General features: G+C 34.6%; 1 protein-coding gene across 1 annotated transcript in view; it reads right to left on the reverse strand.

Annotated features, from left to right (window-relative positions):
- NBEAL1 (neurobeachin like 1) overlaps positions 1–19922 on the reverse strand; it is a 201847-nt gene that overhangs the window by 91659 nt on the left and 90266 nt on the right. Inside the window, exons 21-27 of the mRNA XM_036253508.1 lie at positions 19581–19740; positions 19371–19473; positions 18604–18760; positions 16635–16793; positions 5606–5765; positions 2829–2917; positions 50–625 (exon numbers count right to left, since the gene is read on the reverse strand). Of these exons, the coding sequence (XP_036109401.1) occupies positions 50–625; positions 2829–2917; positions 5606–5765; positions 16635–16793; positions 18604–18760; positions 19371–19473; positions 19581–19740 (1404 nt within the window). The remainder of the gene's footprint in view (positions 1–49; positions 626–2828; positions 2918–5605; positions 5766–16634; positions 16794–18603; positions 18761–19370; positions 19474–19580; positions 19741–19922) is intronic.

The raw sequence follows: 19922 nt of genomic DNA on the forward strand, positions 1-19922 counted from the left end.
ACAGACATACAAAAATAAAAACAGCATTTGGAAAAAAAAGGTATTTTACCTCTTGGCTTTCAAGTAAAGAGAAGTCATCACTAAAGCCCATATCATTTGTGGCGCTGCTTTCTTTGTCAGATTGCACAGAAAATGATTTAGTAGACTCTATTGGGGATGGCGTGCTAGGTAAACTATCTGGCATTTGACTGCCACCATCACTCAGTTCACATGAGTCAATTCCACCAAAATCTAAACTCAAATGTGAAGGATTACTGTGCCAGAATTCTTCCTGATTCTCTGATTTGAAAGACAATTCTCCCACAGAGCTGTCTTCTTGAAATAATGGTGTGTTTGAATCTAGAGAGTGTCTATCCTCCAAACTCCACTGATCGGAAGGCACATTAGCTGAGGCAAAAGAGTTGATTTTTTCATCATCTGTCTTTTCATAAAAGTTCCTCTTAATATCTTCAGCTGGTATAGTTTTATCAGTGTCTTTCATTAAAACAGGCCTATTGTGTTTATGAAGAATATTTCCATTTTCAAAATTTGTTTTTAAAAAAAGTCTAACTAAAGTGTCTTGCCAACCCACTTGTTGAGATATTTGATGTGATGCATCTGGCTGGGACTGTAAAATCTGTAAAATCTGTAAAGAGATTAAGAACACAAAATTCATCCAAAAGTACATAGTACTTTACATCAAAAACAATTTCTTTTCAGTTATTTTAATGACAAAGTACTTAAGAAATTTTCAGAAGGTACACTTTCAAAAGACTCCGCTATAATTGGATTATGAGCTGTCTGGGCGGCGTGCATTATGTTTGTAACTAATCCACACATTTCATTACAGAGTAAGGATGTACTCAAATATTTGCTCAAAAATAAAGGAAAAAAGATAATTCTCCACATGTCAACACACTCATATTATTCATTTAACTTGGTCAGAGAGAAAATATAAATAGAATAAAGGTATATTTAAAATGTAATAAAGTTGACCAGCTTGTGTGGCTCAGTGGTTGAGCATTGACCCATGCATCAAGAGGTCGCCAGTTCGATTCTCAGTGAGGGAACGTGCCCAGGTTGTGGGCCCTACCTCACTGTGGGGCATGCAGGAGGCCGCCAACTGATATTCTCTCTTATTGATGTTTCTATCTCTCTCCCTCTCTCTCTAAAATCAATAAAGAAAAAATTTTTTTTTAATAAAGTAAAATATAAAAAGTTGTATCTTCTTTAACTAAATACTTTCCATGATCCTATTATATTTGTTTAGCAAATACTCAACTTTTACTATGTGGCAAGCACAGTTCTGGTACTAGGGTTAAGGGAGTAGATAGGATACACAAGACGCTTTAACAGAACGTAAGTGCCCCAAGAACAGTATTTTTCCATCTCATTTTTTTCCTGGCAAAGTTGACAGTTGCAAAAACACTTTTTCCATTCACTCTATATTGTACAAATAAAAAAACTAAAGTTAAAAAAAAAACTAATTCCAATAAAATAGAAGCTGCTATTTAACTAGAATATGAAATTGAAATTGAAGAATACACACTGACATGGCAATGTGTATGATCTCCACTATCCAACTGATTTCACTTTTTCTGGGAATAAAAACAAGTTCTCAAACATTGTCACATTCAATTAAGATCTTTATAACATTTTTAACACAAAGCCAATAAACTTCTATGTAGAAGAAAAGAATTTTGGCTTCCAAAATTTAGAATCTCTCTTTTATCAGAGTTCCTGACTCTGACAGGTTTTATAGCAGGAGATGAATAATGTTGGTAGGGACTTTAATAGTTCTAATGTACACTGATGCTGATATAGAAAATAATAAGCCACAAATGACATGTGAAGTTTCTTTCTTCACTAATGCTATTAATCAGTGAGCTACCATTACTGTACAGTTGCAGCATATCAATTATTTTTTACTCCCAGATTAAGTTTTGCCGGGATAAAAACTAGGTTGCATGGACAGCTGTTTCTAATTGCACACTAAAAGGATCAATTTACATGGCCTGCTTCCAGGACAATATGGTAAAATCAATAAAAATGTAAATTGTAAATACGCTTTGACACAGCAATTCCATTTCATGGATTATGTCCTACAGATGTATTACCACAAATAAAGATATATGCAAAAAATGTTCATAACAGAAGTTTATTAACATGAAAAAAAAAAGAAGAAACAACCTGAATGTTCATCAACAAGGAACCAGATAACACTTTATAGAATAGCCAAAAACTGAAAAACTATGCAGCCATTAAAGAGAAAGATATATATCCATATTTTCTGATAGAAAAATACTGTTACATAATCAGGAAAAGAGAAAATAAAAGCAAGGAAGCAAATTAAATACTAGACAGGTCAGTGGTTACCAGTGGGGTAGAGGAAAGGTTATAATCGGAAAGAATCTCAGGGGATAACTAACTGTCAACTTAGTTAATGGTTAAATGGGTACACTGAAGGCAAATCATTGTTGCAATACTCATAAAGAGATTACAGAAAATTCTTTCCACTAAGTTCAAAAGTTTTAGAAACTCAAAAATAAATGAATTTAAAATGGTCATAATCACTGAAATTTCTTAATAAAGAAACTACTCTCTGGTTATAAACTTTTTACTTTGAAAGGGCATATTTCCAGGAGCCCATGTAGGGCTAAGAAGAACAAATTCATATGTTGATTGCTTGTGAGTACATGAAGTTAATTTACCTCAAAAAAGAAAACTAGAAAATTGTTATTTATAAAATAAAAAATATTAAAATTACATCTGGTGCAAAATACTCAATCTAAAAGTTATTCATAATATAATGAAGCTATTTTTAAAGTCTATCTTCAAAGTTTACTAACCTTTCTGCAGATGACCACCCTGACATTTATATATGTTCTGTGAGATATATATACCACAGATAATAGATCTTTGAAATTAATAGCAGGATCTGTGGTGGGAAAAAACAACAAGTTAAAATTAAATTCCAGAGATAACCAAAGAAGGAATTGTAGGTAATAGTTATACAAATGCTGATATAATTACTTCATTTTTATTTTAGTTTTTTGCTGTCAACAACAGATGCCCTTTTATTTTTTCCAACTATGTTAAGATATATTTGACATAAAACACTGTACAAGTTTAAGGTATATAACATGATGATTTGATAAATGTATATACTGTAAAATGATTACCACAGTAAGTTTAGTTAACACACCCATGAACTCACAGTTACCTTTTTTTTATAGTGAAACATTTAAGATCTGCTCTTACTAACTTTCAAGTACACAATATTGTTAACTATAGTTACCATGCTGTGTATTAGATACCCAGAACTTATTCATCTTATAAGTAAAAGTTTATATACTTTGACCACTTTCACCTATATCCCCTTCTCCCTCAGCCCTGGAAACCGCCAACCTACTCTCTGTTTCTGTGAGCTGATCTTTTTTTTAATTTCTTTCACATATAAGTAAGATCATACAGTATTTGTCCACTGACTTATTTCACTAACAGAATACTCTGCAGACTCTTCCATATTGTTGCAAATGGCAGGATGCCCTTCCTTTTTATGGTTAATATTCCACTGTATATATTTATATATATAATGACTTCTCTACCCATTCATCTGTCAATAAACACATAGGTTGTTTCCATGACTTGGTTATTGTGAATAATGGTGCAATGAACTTCTCTTAGAGATAGTAATTTAATTTCCTTTGGATATATACCTAGAAATGGGATTGCTCAATGTTAGTTTTTAATTTTTTGAAGACCTCCATAATGTTCACTAGAGTGGCTGTACCAATTTACATTAGCACCGATAGAGCACAAGGGTTCCTTTTCTCCACATTTTTACCAGCACTTATCTCTTGTCTTTTTGATAATTGCTATCTTAACAGAAGTGAAGTTGTATGTTGTAGCTCTGGTTTGCATTTCCCTGATAATTAAGGACGCTGAGTACCTCTTCATGTACCTGTGGCCATTTGTACATCTTCTTGGGAAAAATATCTATTCAGGTCCTTTGTTCATTGTTTATTGGATTTTTTTTGGCTGTTGGATTGCATGATTTCCTTATTTATTTTGAGTATTAACCCTTTATCAGATTTTGACTTGCAAATATTTTCTCCCACTCTGCAGGTTGCCTTTTCATTTCAGTGATGATTTCTTTTGCTGTGCAGAAGCTTCTGTGTGCTGCAGTCCCACTTGCTTTACTTGACTTTTTTTTTTGCTGGTACTTATGGTATCATATCCAAAATATTACTGTCAAGACAAGACCTATGTCAAGGAGCTTTTCCCCATTTCCTTCTAGTAGTTTTACGACTCAGGTCTTACATTTAAATCTTTAATCCACTTGGGTTCACTTTTGTGAGTGGTATAAGATAGGGGTCCATTTTCATTCTTTTATATGTAGATACTCAGTTTTCCTGCCACCATGTATTGACAAGACTTTTTCCAACTGAGTGTTGTTAGATCCCTTATCAAATATTAGTTGATCATATATGCATAGATTTATTTCTGAATTCCTGATTCTGTTCCATTGGTTTGTGTCTGTTTTTATACCTGCAGCACACTATTTTGAATATTATAGCTTCGTATTACAGTTTAAAGTCAGTAAGTTTGATGTCTCCAGCTTCTTCTTTCTCAAAAAAACTGTTGGTAATAGTTATATAAATGCTGAAATAATTGCTTTATTTTAAATAGTAATTATAGAGATCTTTAAATTTTGCAAAGACAATAGGTTTAGAATGTATGACACCTTCCTCAGTAAATTGTAAATTATTCTTTTCTTTTCTTTGCCTGAATATACTGTCCATACTACTTAGATCTTATACTATTATTTATCTTTTTAAGTATATGTTTTGTTTTATCAACAAGATGGTAAACCACTCAACACAAAGATCTTATCATACCTTTTGAACCCCCAGCATCTGATATAAATTTTACCGTTTTTAAAATGTACTAAAACAAAGGATTATAAAGATATACATAAAATTAATTTTAATTTTGCCTTTAAGAATTTAAGCTCCATAAAGAAAAAAGATAAAGTATATTTATGTATTTTCTCTAATGTCTTTTTCTTGTTATAGAGACTCAATTATTTACTAATCACTCAGTCAATAAACATTAACTAAAGGCCTAACAAGTAAGGCAGTGTGTTAGTCCTAGGAAGAAAATAAAACACCAAAGTACATAAATCGTACCTAAGGAAAGCCTTGCTAAATCAAATAATAGGTAATTTAAAAAGTGACTTGAGGAAAAAAGAAAAAAACCCTCAGGAAAAACAAATGAAGAACCACCATATAAAATTATACTACTATGAAGAACATTTCTTAAAACTAATCAGTATTGCCCTGACTGGGTGGCTCAGATGGTTGGAGTATTGTCCCAAAAGGTTGCAGGTTGGATTCCGGGTCAGAGCACATACCTAGGTTTCGGATTTGATGCCAGTCAGGGCATGTTTGGGAGGCAACCTATTAATGTTTCTCTTCTCTTCTTTTCTCTTTTCTCTCCCCCTGACCCATTTCTCCCTCCCTCCCTTCCTCTCTGTCTCAAAAGATAAATAAAAATATAATCTCTGATGAGGATTAAAAAGATATTTTTTTAAAATCATCAGTCTCATCAGCCTTAGTCATACCTGTATTTATGATTTGATTGGTGAGGTTTTTAATGATAGAAGTATTAACAGGTGCTTCATTCAGAAGGAGTCCCAATCCTGAGTAGCCAACTTCTCTGAGTCGAATACGTTGTTTACTTCGTTCATAAACATTTGTGCATTTCAACATTTGTTCTATAACCTGGTCACAACAGTAATACAGTCTTCTCAATATAGAGAACTACGAAGTTTGTCACTTAGTTTAATATTGAATAAAATATTGGTGTAATATGTTTTTAAAAGGATAATTTTATTCCTTAATTATTGGGAAAAGACCACTAATAGGGAGAAGGGGTCCATACCATACTATCATTGGGAACCGAGTGGAGGGGGGCAAAAAGGGAAAAATGAGGGACATCTGTAATACTCTCAAAAATAAAAATAAATTTAAAAAAATAAATTGGACTAAAACACATCTGTATAAGAATAATTAATATATTGAAAATTCTAGTTTACAAGTATTTCTTGGCAGATGAAAGGAATAATTTAAAGCTTATTTTAGCCCTGGCCGGTTTTACTCAGAGGTTAGAGCATCGGCCCATGGTCCAGGGAGACCTGGGTTTGGTTCCCGCTAAGGCCACGTACCTTGGTTGCAGTTTGCTCTGGGACCCAGTTGGGGTTGTGCAGGTGGCAGCCTGTCAATGGGTCTCTCTCACATAGATGTTTCTCTCTCTCTCCCTCTCATTCTATCTAAAGATGAATGCAAAAATGTCCTCGAGTTAGGATAAAAAAAAAAAAGCTTCTTTTGCCCAGGCCGGTTTGGCTCAGCGGTTAGAGCATCGGCCCGTGGACCAGAGAGTCCCAGGTTCAGTTCCCGCTAAGGGGACATACCTCAGTTGCAGTTTGTACCAGGCCCCAGTTGAGGTTGTGGGTGTGGCAACCAGTCGATTTAGCTCTCTCACATCAATGTTTCTCTCTCTCTCTTCCTCCCTCTCTGAGGATAAATGAAAAAATGTCTTCGGGTAAGGATTTAAAAAAAAAAGCTTCTTTTAATGGCTAACATGTAGATCAGTGGTTCTCAACCTTCCTAATGCCGCGACCCTTTAATACAGTCCCTCAAGTGGTGGTGACCCCCAACCATAAAATTATTTTCGTTGCTACTTCATAACTGTAAATTTGCTACTGTTATGTCTTAGGCAACCCCTATGAAAGGGTCCTTCCACCCCAAAGGGGTCGCGACCCACAGGTTGAAAACTGCTGATGTAGATGAAAACAAACCCGGTAGTTTGTTCTCTGAAAGAGAACAAAGATACTTCTACATCAATCTTGTAATCCATTCATGCAACAGATATCAAAACAATTTTTAATAACAAAGTGACAGTTTGTGACGCAACCCACCCACATACTAAAAAGGGGAATAAAATAGCAGTCCCATACTTCTTGGAGTGAGGTCAACATTTTTCAAAGTGAGATACTAAAACCACGTATGGAAAGGGTAATCTTGAAAATAATAAACAATCCCTCAAAGGCCATTTTTTTTTTTTTATCCTCACCCGAGGACATTTTTTCCTTTTTTTTTTTGTTCAGATAGAGTGGGAGGGAGAGAGAGGAAGAGAGAGAGAGAAACATCGATGTGAAGGGACACATAGAGTGGCTGCCACCCGCACGACCAACCAGGGCCAGGGACAAACTGCAACCGAAGCACGTGCCCTTAGCGGGAACCAAACCCAGGTCTCTCTGTACCGCAAGCCGACGCTCCAACCGTTGAGCCAAACCGGCCAGGGCTCAAAGGCCATTTTTTAAGAAATAACATTTAATCGCCATGTTTTGGACAGATGCTTTAAAGAGTGGCTTCAGGAAAATTTTTTAAAAAGTTAAATAATAATGGACTCAAGGCAATATGCTCAATTAATATTTGACAAAGGTGGTAAGACCATACAGTGTAGTAAAGACAGCCTCTTTAATAAATGGTGTTGGGAAAATTGGACAGCTACATGCAAAAAAATGAAACTAGACCATCAACTTACACCATACATAAGAATAAACTCAAAATGGATAAAAGACTTAAATGTGACCTGTGAATCCATAAAAATTCTAGAAGAAAATATTGGCAACAAAATTTCGTACATTATACGCAGCAGAATTTTCACTGATACATCACGTAAGGCAAGAGAAACAAAGGAAAAAATGAACACATGGGACTACATCAAACTAAAACGCTTCTTTACAGCAAAAGAAACAACCATCAAAGTGGAAGGTAACCCACTGTATTAGAGAACATCATTGCCAATGATACATCAGATAAGGAGTTAATTTCCAAAATATATAGAGTACTCATACAACTCAACAAAAGGAAGACAAAGAACCCAATTAAAAAATGGGCAGAGGAGCTGAATAGACACCTCTACAAACAGGACATACAAATGGCCAAGAGACATATGAAAAAATGCTCAACATCACTAATCATTACAGAGATGCAAATTAAAACAACAATGAGGTATCACCTCACACCTGTCAGAATGTCCACCATCAACAAATAAGCAAACAACAAGTGTTGGCGAGGGGGTGGAGAAAAGGGGACTCTAGTACACTGCTGGTGGGAATGCAGACTGGTGCAGTCACTATGGAAAACAATATGGTGTTACCTCAAAAAATTAAAAATTGAACTGCCATTTGACCCAGTGATCCCGCTTCTAAGAATATACCCTAAGAAGCCTGAAACACTAATCAGAAAGAATATATGTACCCCCATGTTCATAGCAGCACTATTTATAATAGCTAAGATCTGGAAACAGCCCAAGTGTCCATCAGTAGACGAATGGATCAAAAAACTGTGGTACATATACACAATGGAGTACAATGCAGCTGTAAGAAAGAAAGATCTCTTATCCTTTGAGACAACATGGAGGGACCTGGAAAGTATTATCCTAAGTGAAACAAGCCAAGCAGAAAAAGACAAATACCACATGATCTCACTTATATACAGAATACAATGAACATAACAGTCTGAGGAATAGGGTAGACCCAGAAACATGAAAGTAGGGTACAGAATGACAACCCTCAGAAGAGGGGGTGGTGGGTGTGGGAAGATATAAACCACAGAACTTATATGCATGTATGCATAACCAGTGGACATGGACAACAAAGCTGGGGACAGGGTGGTGGAGATAATGGGAGGGTGCCAATGGGGTAAAAAAGGAGAAACATCTGTAACAAAAATAAAATTTAAAAATTAAATAAAATTTTTTTTAAAAAGTTAGATAATAATTTTTTAAAAAGGAGTGGACTCAGGAGTCACTATAATCAATATGCAAGACACTATGGCAGACCATTTGTAGTGCACACTTGTTTTCTAAAGTTTAGAGATTTTAAATATAGGCAGTCTACCCCTGGAAAGTTGGGCTCAGTGGTTAGAGCATCAACCCTCACACTGGAGGGTCAAGGGTTCGATTCCTGGTAAAGGGCACATGCCTAGGTTGCACATTCAATCCCTGACACAAGTTGGGATTGTTCAGGATGCAACCAATCAATGTGTCTCTCTCACATCAATGTTTCTCTCTCTCTCTCTCTTCCTCCCTGCCTTCCACTTTATCTTAAAAAATAATAGGCACTCCAAATAAGTCCATAAGTAGACTTTATAATGTAACACTAATGATGTAAGAGAAAACAACTGTTATAAGACAATTAAGCACAATGAAAAAGAGAATAAATCATGAAAAAAAATGTTTTCAGCAGTAGATATATGAGGGGCTCCTCTGCTTTTAGTTAACAAAAATGGTGGGTGGCTTCAGCCAAAGGTTAGTTTGAGATATTCTAGATAGTTTAATGAAATATATTCTATCTACTTTGATAAGGTACAAATTTTTCTGCCTCAGTTTCTTCACCTACAAAGTAGGATGAAAATAATATCCACTTAATAAAGCTGTTGCAAGTGCCTAACAATGAGTGCTACATAAGGTTCGTTATGGTCTGCCATGTAGATCCACCATAAGTCCAAATAAGATAAGAGATTTTATATTGAGGATAGTATGACAAAATACATTTTCCACTGAATTAGTTTATAAGAATAAAATATAACCAACTGGAAACGAAAAACCACCAAAAAGAAATAATGACATAGCAGAAATAAAAAACACACTGGAAGGAATAATCAGCAGAGTAAAGGAAGCGGAGGATCAAATCAGTAAATTGGAAGACAGGGTAGAAAAAAAATAACCCAATCAGAGAACTGAAAACAGAAAATAAAATTAAAAAACAGGAAAATAGCTTAAGAGAACTGCGGGGCAACATAAAACATAACAATATCCATATCACAGGAGTTCCAGAAGAAGAAAAAAATGAGCAAGGGTTAGAGAATGTATTTAAAGAAATAGTGACAGAAAACTTCCCTAACTTGATGAAGGAAAAAGGCATACAAGTACAAGAAGCACAGAGAGCTCCAAGTAAGAAGAACCTAAAGAGGCCCACACCAAGACACAAAATAATTAAAATGTCAAAAATTAATGACAAAGAGAGAATCTTAAAGGCAGCAACAGATAAGCAACAGGTTACCTACAAAGGAACCCTATAAGGCTATCGGCTGACTTCTCAACAGAAACTCTATAGGCCATAAGTGAATGGCATAAAGTAATCAAGGTAATGAAAAACAAGGATCTGGCACCAGCCAGTTTGGCCAAGTGGTTGAAGCATGAGTCCACAAACCAATGAGTAGTGAGCCACAGCAAAAGCAGTCCTGAGAGGGAAGTTTATATCTCAAGAAACAAGAAAAATTTCTAATTAACTATCTAATCCTACAACTTAAAGAACTAGAAAGTAAACAAAAAGAAAAACCAGAGCAAGCAGAAGGGAAGAAATAGTAAAAGTCAGAGCAGAAATAAATGAAACAGAGACTAAAAAAACAATTCAAAAGATCAGTGAAACAAACAGCTGATTCTTTAAAAACATAAACAAGACTGATAGACCCTTATACCCAGACTCACAAAGAAACAAAGAGAGAGGACCCAAATAAAAAAATCAGACACGAAAGAGAAGTAACACCACAGAAATACAAATGATTGTTAAAAAACACTATGAACAATTATATGCCAACAAATTGGACAATCTAAAAGAAATGTACAAATTTCTATAATCACACAGTCTCCCAAAACTAAATGGGGAAGAGATAGAAAACTTGAACAGACCAATAACAACTCAGAAAACTGAAGCAATAATCAAGAAACTCCAAGCAAACAAAAGCCCAGGCCCACACAGCTTCACAGAAGAGTTTTACTGAACATTCAAAGAAGAACTAACACCCATTCTCTTCAAACTATTCCAAAAAATTCAAGAAAGAGAAAGACCTTCAAGCTAATTTTTATAACGCCAGCATAATTCTAATTCCAAAACCAGATAAAGACACTACAAAGAAAAAAACTACAAGCCATTATCCCTGATGAACATAGATGCCAAAATCCTGAACAATATATTAGCAAATCGAATCCAGCAATAAATTAAAAAAAGGATTCACCAAGTGGGATTCATCTCAGGGATGCAAGGATAGTACCATATTCGCAATCAATAAAGTGATACACCCACATAAACAAAATAAAAGATAAAAAAATTTCTAGAAATACATAGTCTCCAAAAACTGGACAAGAGATAAAAAACTTGAAAACACCAGTAACAACTAAGGAAAATGAAGATGTAATCAAGACTCTCCCAGGAAACAAAAGCCCAGGCCCAGATTGCTTCATGGGGGAGTTTTACCAAACATTCAAAGAAGAACTAACATCCATTCTCTTCAAACTATTTCAGAAAATTCAAGAAGAAGAAAGATTTCCAAACTCGTTTTATGAAGCCAGCATAATTCTAATTCCAAAACCAGAAAAAGACACTACAAAGAAAGAAAACTACAGGCCAATATCCCTGATGAACATAGATGTCAAATCCTTAACAAAATACTAGCAAATCGGATCCAGCAATACGTCAAAAATATTAGTCCCCATGACTAAGTGGGATTCATCCCAGAAATGCAAGACTAGTACAATATGCGCAAATCAATAAATGTGACACACCAGATAAATAAAATGAAGAATAAAAACGACACAATCATATCAATAGATGTTGAAAAAGCATTCGACAAAATCCAGCATGCATGTCTGATGAAAACACTCCACAACGTGGGAATAGAGGGATCATATCTCGATATAATAAGGGCCATACATGAAAGACCTACAACCAATATCATACTCAATGGGCAAAAAACTAAAAGCATTTCCCTTAAAAACAGGAACAAGACAGAAATGCCCATTTTCACGACTCTTATTTAACATAGTACTGGAAGTCTTAGCCACAGCAATCAGACATAAAGAAAAAATAAAAGAAATCCAAATTAAAAAGGAGGAAGTAAAACTGTCATTATTCGCAGATGACATGATATTATATAGAAAATTCTAAAGACTCCATCAAAAATTTACTAGACTCAAATGAATCTGGAAAAGTAGCAGGGTACAAAATTAATGTCAAGAAGTCGATGGTATTCTTATACACCAATGATGAACTCACAGAAAGAGAAACTAAGAAAACAATCCCGTTGAAAAAAAATTAAGATACCTAGGAATAAACTTAACCAAAGAAGTAAAAGACCTATTTACAGAAAACTACAGGACACTGAAAAAAAAAAAAAAAATAGAGAAAGATATAAAAAAAGTGGAATCACACACCTTGTTCACGCATTGAAAAAAGTAATATCAATAAAATGTCCATATTACCCACAGCAATTTATAGATTCGATGCAATCCCCATCAAAATACCAATGAAATTTTTCACAGAACTAGAACAAATACTCCAAAAGTCCATATTAAACCAAAAAAGACCCTGAATAGCCACAGCAATCTTGAAAATGAAGGATAAAGTAGGTGAGATCACAATAATGGATATCAGGTTATACTACAAAGCTACTGCAATCAAAACAGCCTGGTACTAGCACAACAATAGGCATATAGACCAGTGGAACAAAACAGAGAACTCAGAAATTGAACCAAGACATTATGCTCAATTAATATTTGACAAAGATGGCAAAAGCATACAATAGAGTAAAGACAGCCTCTTTAATAAATGGTGTTGGGAAAATTGAACAGCTACATGCAAAAAAATGAAACTAGACCATCAACTTACACCATACACAAGAATAAACTCAAAATGGATAAAAGACTTAAATGTGACTCTTGAATCCATAAAAATCCTAGAAGAAATTGTAGGCAACAAAATTTCAGACATCATACGCAGCAGAATTTTCAGTGATATGTCACCTAAGGCAAGAGAAACGAAGGAAAAAATGCGCACATGGGACTACATCAAACTAAAAGGCTTCTGCACAGTAAAAAAAACAACCATCAAAATGGAAAGGGAACCCACTGTATGGGAGAGCATAATTACTAAGGATACATCAGATAAGGGCTTAATTTCCAAAATATATAGAGTGTTCATACAACTCAACAAAAGGAAGACAAAGAATCCTATTGAAAAATGGGCAGAGGAACTAAATAGACACCTCTCCAAACAGGACATTCAAATGGCTAAGAGACATATGAAGAAATGCTCAACATCACTAATCATTACAGAGATGCAAATTAAAACAATTGCATTAAAACAATGCAAATTCTCACACCTGTCAGAATGGCTGCCATCAACAAATAAGCAAACAACAAGTGTTGGCGAGCATGTGGAGAAAAGGGGACTCTAGTACACTGCTGATAGGAATGCAGACTGGTGCAGCCACTATGGAAAACACTATGGGGTTACCTCAAAAAATTAAGAACTGAATTGCCATTTGACCCAGTGATCCCACTTCTAGGAATATATCCTAAGAAACCTAAAACACCAATCAGAAAAAATATATGTACCCCCATGTTCACAGCAGCACTATTTCCAATAGCTAAGATCTGAAAACAGCCCAAGTGTCCATCAGTAGATGAATGGATAAAAAAGCTGAGGTACATATACACAATGGAATACAGTGCAGCTGTAAGAAAGAAAGATCGCGCCCTGGTCAATTTGGCTCAGTGGTTAAAGCGTCAGCCTGCGGCCCCGAGAGACCCGGGTTTGGTTCCCTCTAAGGGCATGTACCTCGGTTGTAGTATGTCCCCGGCCCTGGTTGGATCGTGTGGGTGGTAACCACTAGATGTGTCCCATTCACATCGATGTTTCTCTCTCTCTCTCTCAACCTCTCTCCCTCCCTCTCTATCTGAACCAAAAAAAAAGAAAAAAAAAAAATGTCCTCGGGTAAGGATAAAAAAAAAGAAAGGTCTGTTATCCTTTGAGATAACATGGAGGGTCCTGGACAGTATTATCTTAAGCAAAACAAGCCAAGCAGAGAAAGACAAGTATCACATGATCTCAGTTATTTCTGGAATATAATGAACATAACAGTCTGAGGAACAGGGTAGATCCAGAGACATGGAAGGAGGGTACAGACTGACAACCCTCAGAAGACGGGGGGGTGAAGGGAGAGATAAACCACAGAACTTACATGCATGTACACATAACCGACGGACACAGACAACGAAGCTGGGGATGGGGTTGGGGAGATGGGGATGAGGGTGTCAATGGGGAAAAAAGGAGAAACATCTGTAACAAAAATAAATTTAAAAAAAAAGCAATCACAGGATCATATCAATAGATGCTGAAAAGGCATTCGACAAAATACAACATCCATTTCTGATAAAAACACTCAGCAATGTGGAACTAAAGGGATCGTATCTCCACATACTAAAGGCCATATATGAAAAACCTACAGCCAACATCATACTTGATGGGCAAAAACTAAAAGCATTTCCCTTAAGAACAGGAACAAGACAGGGATGCCCACTTTTGCCACTCTTATTTAACACAGTACTGAAAGTGTTAGCCATAGTAATTAGACAAGAAGAAAAAATAAAAGGGATTCTATAGAAAAGGAGGAAGTGAAATTGTCATTATTTGCAAATGACATGATATTGTACATAGAAGACCCTAAAGAGCCCATCAAAAATCTACTAGACCTAATAAATGAATTTGGCAAAGTAGCAGAATACATAATTAACATGAAGAAATTGACAGCATTCTTATAGACCAATAATGGACTCAGAGAAAGAGAAACTAAAACAACAATACCATTTACCATCACAGCAAAAAAATGAAGTTACGTAGGAGTAAACTTAACCAAAGAAATAAAGGGCCTGTTCACAGAAAACTACATTGAAAAAAAAATAGAGGAAGATATAAAAAAAGTGAAAGCATATACCTTGTTCATGGATTAGAAGAATTAACATCATTAAAATGTCCATACTACCCAAAGTAATCTACAGATTCAATGCAATCCCCATTAAAATACCAATGACATAGTTCACAGAACTAGAACAAATATTTCAAAACTTTATATGGAACCAAAATACACCCTGAAGAGCCACAGCAATCTTGAAAAAGAATAACAATGTAGGAGGGATCACAATACCAGATATCAGGTTATACTACAAAGCCACTGTAATCAAAGCAGCCTGGTGCTGGAAGAAGAACAGGCATATAGATCAATGGAACAGAGCAGAGAACCCAGAAATGGACCCAAGACAATATGCTCAATTAATACTTGACAAAGATGGAAAGAGCATTCAATGGAGTATAGACAGCCTATTTAATAAATGGTATTGGGAAAACTGGATAGCTGCATGCAAAAAAATAAAACTAGACCACAAACGTACACTATACACAAGAATAAACGCAAAATGAATAAAAGACTTAAATGTGACTTGTGAATCCATAAAAATCCTAGAAGAAAATGTAGGCAGCAAAATTTCAGACATCACATGCAACAGAATTTTCACTGATACAACACCTAAGGCAAGAGAAACAAAGGAAAAAATTAATAAATGGGACTACATCAAACTTAAAAGCTTCTACACAGCAAAAGAAACAAGCATCAAAATGGAAAGGGAACCCATTATATGGGAGAGCATAACTGCCAACAATACATCAGATAAGGGGTTAATTTCCAAAATATATAGAGTATTCAACAAAAGGAAGACAAAGAACCCAATTAAAACATGGGGCAGATGACCTAAGTAGACACCTCTCCAAATAGAACATACAAATGGCCAAGAGATATATAAAAAAATGCTCAAAATCACTAATCATCAGAGAGATGCAAATTAAAACAACTATGAGGTATTACCTCACACCTGCCAGAATGGCTGCCATCAACAAATCCTCAAACAACAAGTGCTGACAAGGGTGAAGAGAAAAGGGGACTCTAGTGGGAATGCAGACTGGTGCAGCCACTATGGAAAACCATACGGTGTTTTCTCAAAAAATTAAGAACTGCCATTTGACGCAGTGATCCTACATCTAGGAATATATCCTAAGAAGCCTGAAACACCAATCAGAAAGAATATATGTATCCCTATGTTCATACCAGCACTATTTACAATTGCGAAGTTCTGGAAACAGCCCAAGTGTCCATCAATAGATGAGTAGATAAAAAAGCTGTGGTACATATACACCAAGGAATACTACACAGCTGTAAGAAAGAAAGACATTTTATCCTTTGAGACAACATGAAGGGACCTGGAGAGTATTGTACTAAGCAAATAAGCCAATCAGAGAAAGACAAATATCACATGATCTCACTTATTTATGGAATACTATAATGAACAAAATAAGCTGATGACAAAATAGACCCAGAGATGCAGAAGTACAGATCAGACTGACAAACCTCGGGTTGGGGATATATACCAAAGAACTTATATGCATATATGCATAAGCAATGGACATCGACAACAATACTGTGGGTGGAGGGGGCGGGATCAGGAAAAGGGTGTCAAAGGGGGAAAAAGAAGAAACATCTGTAACAAAAATGAATTAATTAAGAAAAAAGAATACAATACAGTTGTTTTAATATGCAAACAAAAACATAAAAAGTATATATCAAAAGAAATGTGACAATTCATAGATAGAAGTAGATATGAAAACAGAATGTTCATTCATAGAATGTATATATTCCAAGTAAATTCATATACCATAACTGCCCCCAAAATATAAAGACATTTTAAAAGTGTACCTTAAAAATTATTTCTTTTAGTCCGTCAGAGTACTTCTGATTTAAGAGCAAGGCATAAAGTATGTCAGCATTTCCTGGTTCAAACAGCAGTAAGAAAAGCTGACCTCTAGTTGGGCTGGTACGCAGAAGACTAAAGAGTATATCCAAAATTCCAAAGAGCTTTTAAAAATAACACAAAACAAATAACTACACTCAGATATGGAAGCCAAATAAAATCATAAACCATAAACAATTATTTAACTAACTACATACCCTAACATTCTAGCTTAACAGAACTATCTAATGTCTTCTGAATCCTGCCTTTTAATTCATTATGCTTTTGGTTTATTCCATTTCCTTTTGTGTATCTTCTCACTACCATATTTACCTGCTGAACCACATCTATCCTGCTTTGTTCATATGAAAAGTAATCTCGCCCTGGCCAGTTTGGCTCAGTAGTTGGAGCGTTGGCCTGCAGACCAGAGTCCTGGGTTTGGTTTCTGCTAGGAGCACGTACCAAAAAAAAGAAGAAAAAAAAAGAAAAGCAATCTCTTCCATAAAGCCTTTCCCGGTCTCTTCAACATGCAATATTCTCCTATGAAAACCTCATAGGTCTTTGTAGCTCTCTTACAGATATTATCATACTCTTTCTTATTGTTTTATAATCATTTATAAACCTTTCTTATTCACCCCTGCCTCCATTAGGCTAAAACTAAAAATGATAATTGATTCATCATAATAAACTTACAGTGGCTGATATTGTTCTATAATATAGTTAAGTTTTCAATAATTCTTTGAATTGACCAAGAAAATATCATTAGCAATTAATCACAGCAGGTGACAATAGAGCTATCATAAAATAAGATGGCTACTCATTATTCTAAATAATGAGAAACTTTTGAAGTAGTCCAACCATATAGGGAAACTGCCAAAATTAACTTATCTATATAATACCAATTATAAAATCATGTAACCATCAAGTAAACAATGAATATTTCATGATACAGGGAAAAATATTTATGTTAACATAAATTAAAGCTGCTCAAATTTAGTGTTGAAAGTGATATACAGAAAGAGCACAGAAACAGCAATAAATACACTCGGTTTTTCTAGTTCCAGGTTTATCAGCTGTGTGACTTTTTAAGTCACCTAATCTCTCTGAATATATATTTCCAATGTACAAATGGGAAGGGTAATTTCTGGTCTGTATACTTTATACCAGTTGTTCTCAAATTCTACCATGCACCATAACCACCTGGAGAGATTGATTCAGCAGTATATTTTCATTTCTAAAAAGTTCCCAGGTAAAGATGGTCAGGAACTATATACAGTGAGAACCACTGTGTTAAAAAGTAGTTCTGGGGGAGAGAGATAAACCACAGAACTTTATATGCATGTGTGCATGAACAATGGGCATGGACAACAAAGCTGGGGACAGGGCGAGGAGGGAGAGGGAGGCGGGAATCAGTGGGGGAAAAAGAAGAAACATCTGTAACAAAAATAAATTAATTTTTTAAAAAGGGAGCAAAAAAAATAAAGTTAGTAAAAATAAAAAATAAAAAAAGTAGTTCTGAGCTATAAATAATGTATATAAAAGTATTTAAAAATAGAAATACATTTACAATTTACTTTATGTAAAATTTTTATGAACCTATGTTATGTTAAAATTCATGTTAGAAATCTGCCCAGTAACTCTGATGATAGGTAAATATACATTATGTGACCTAATAAATAGGCTCAGAATTGTCAGACAAAATAGGTATTTCCACATTCTACTTTCAGGTACATTAAAATATGTTATTACACTTCCATCTAGTTTATTAAACTTTCAGTTAGGAGATAAATTTTACTTCTTTAACTGCAGAATATTGTATGTGACACTATAAACATTTTACTCTTAAAATATGTTTATTATACTTGTATAAGTTTAAAAGATGATATAGCAACTTAAATGTTAAAAAGAAAAATTAGATTATCTTGGGCATAATACCTGTTCTTCTTCATTAATAGCAGCTATGTAACCCATAATACTTTGTATCTCTTCATGAGTTCCACCTTTGCACAGAAAATATTTAATTAGTCCATATAAAGAAGTCCTTATTGTTCGAATATCATCTAGAGACAGCTCACTATATTTATAATCACTCCTGAAAGAGAAAGTAAAAGTGCAAGAATTGAAATTTAAAAATTTTTATGTGTGTATTTTTATATTTTTAATCCATAATTTAAAAAATATATTTCCATGTAACTATTAGAATTCATAATATAATATTATTAACCAATGCTACCCCAATACATTTAATTTAAGAAAAAAGAATTCATACTATCTTTGGCTTCTTTTTCTAAATAGGGAACCTTTTGAAGTTAGGAGTTTCAATGACAAATATATAAATGAATATCTTATGTAACACTCACTATGTGGCAGACACAGTTGTCAGTGCTTTATATATTATTAACCCATTTAATTTAATCCTCAACACAACAATAGGATGTCTCAGTTTTATTATATCCTTGTTACAGAACAGAAAACTTAAGCAGAAAAGTTGAGTAAGTTGCCTACGGTTAGTCAATTAATGAAACACAAAACTCAAAACCAAAGTACAGTATATGACCCATTGTCCATCATTTTGAACCCACACTATCCTGCTTCTCTGAAGTTAAAAATATATTAGAATTGGTGGAAAATAAACAATCTATACATCCCAATCAAGAAGCAGGCAGAAAATATCAAACTGAGTAGGTGTAAGGACATCATACCCATAATAAATCCTAAGTGTATCTAGGAGAAACTGCACACCATACTTCTTTCGGAAAACTCTCCTGCTGTCTTTGATGATGGTGGAAAGATACTGTATATGACCTAAAACAGAAAGTTCACTCTTAAATGATATACCTAATGTAAAGTCACATATGCAGTTATAAATTTCTAAAACAATTATAAAATTTTATCTAACAGTCTGTTCTCACCGATTCGAAAGGGAAAATCTCCACGGTTCCAAATACGAAAGTCAAAAAGTAAATATTGATACATTTGTTGCAGGAGCTGCGTATTTTTCTCTAATGATACCTGTTCAATTAGTAATTGAATTGCCATCAATACATTAACATCCATCAAGGTGCTTGGCATCTGAAATCCAAACAGAAAAGGGGTCTGTAAAGTTCTGTTTAAATAACTGTTACTCAGATATAATTTCAGAACATCTATTAAATAAAAATCTTGATTAGAAAAATGTAAACAACTTAAAATATTAATTTTTCTGAAGTAATGCTAGAACATATTTTCTAGCATTGATCAAATATCCCAAATAA

This window comes from Molossus molossus, unplaced genomic scaffold (genome assembly GCF_014108415.1).
Source record: "Molossus molossus isolate mMolMol1 unplaced genomic scaffold, mMolMol1.p scaffold_m16_p_11, whole genome shotgun sequence".
NCBI classification, from domain to species: Eukaryota; Metazoa; Chordata; class Mammalia; order Chiroptera; family Molossidae; genus Molossus; species Molossus molossus.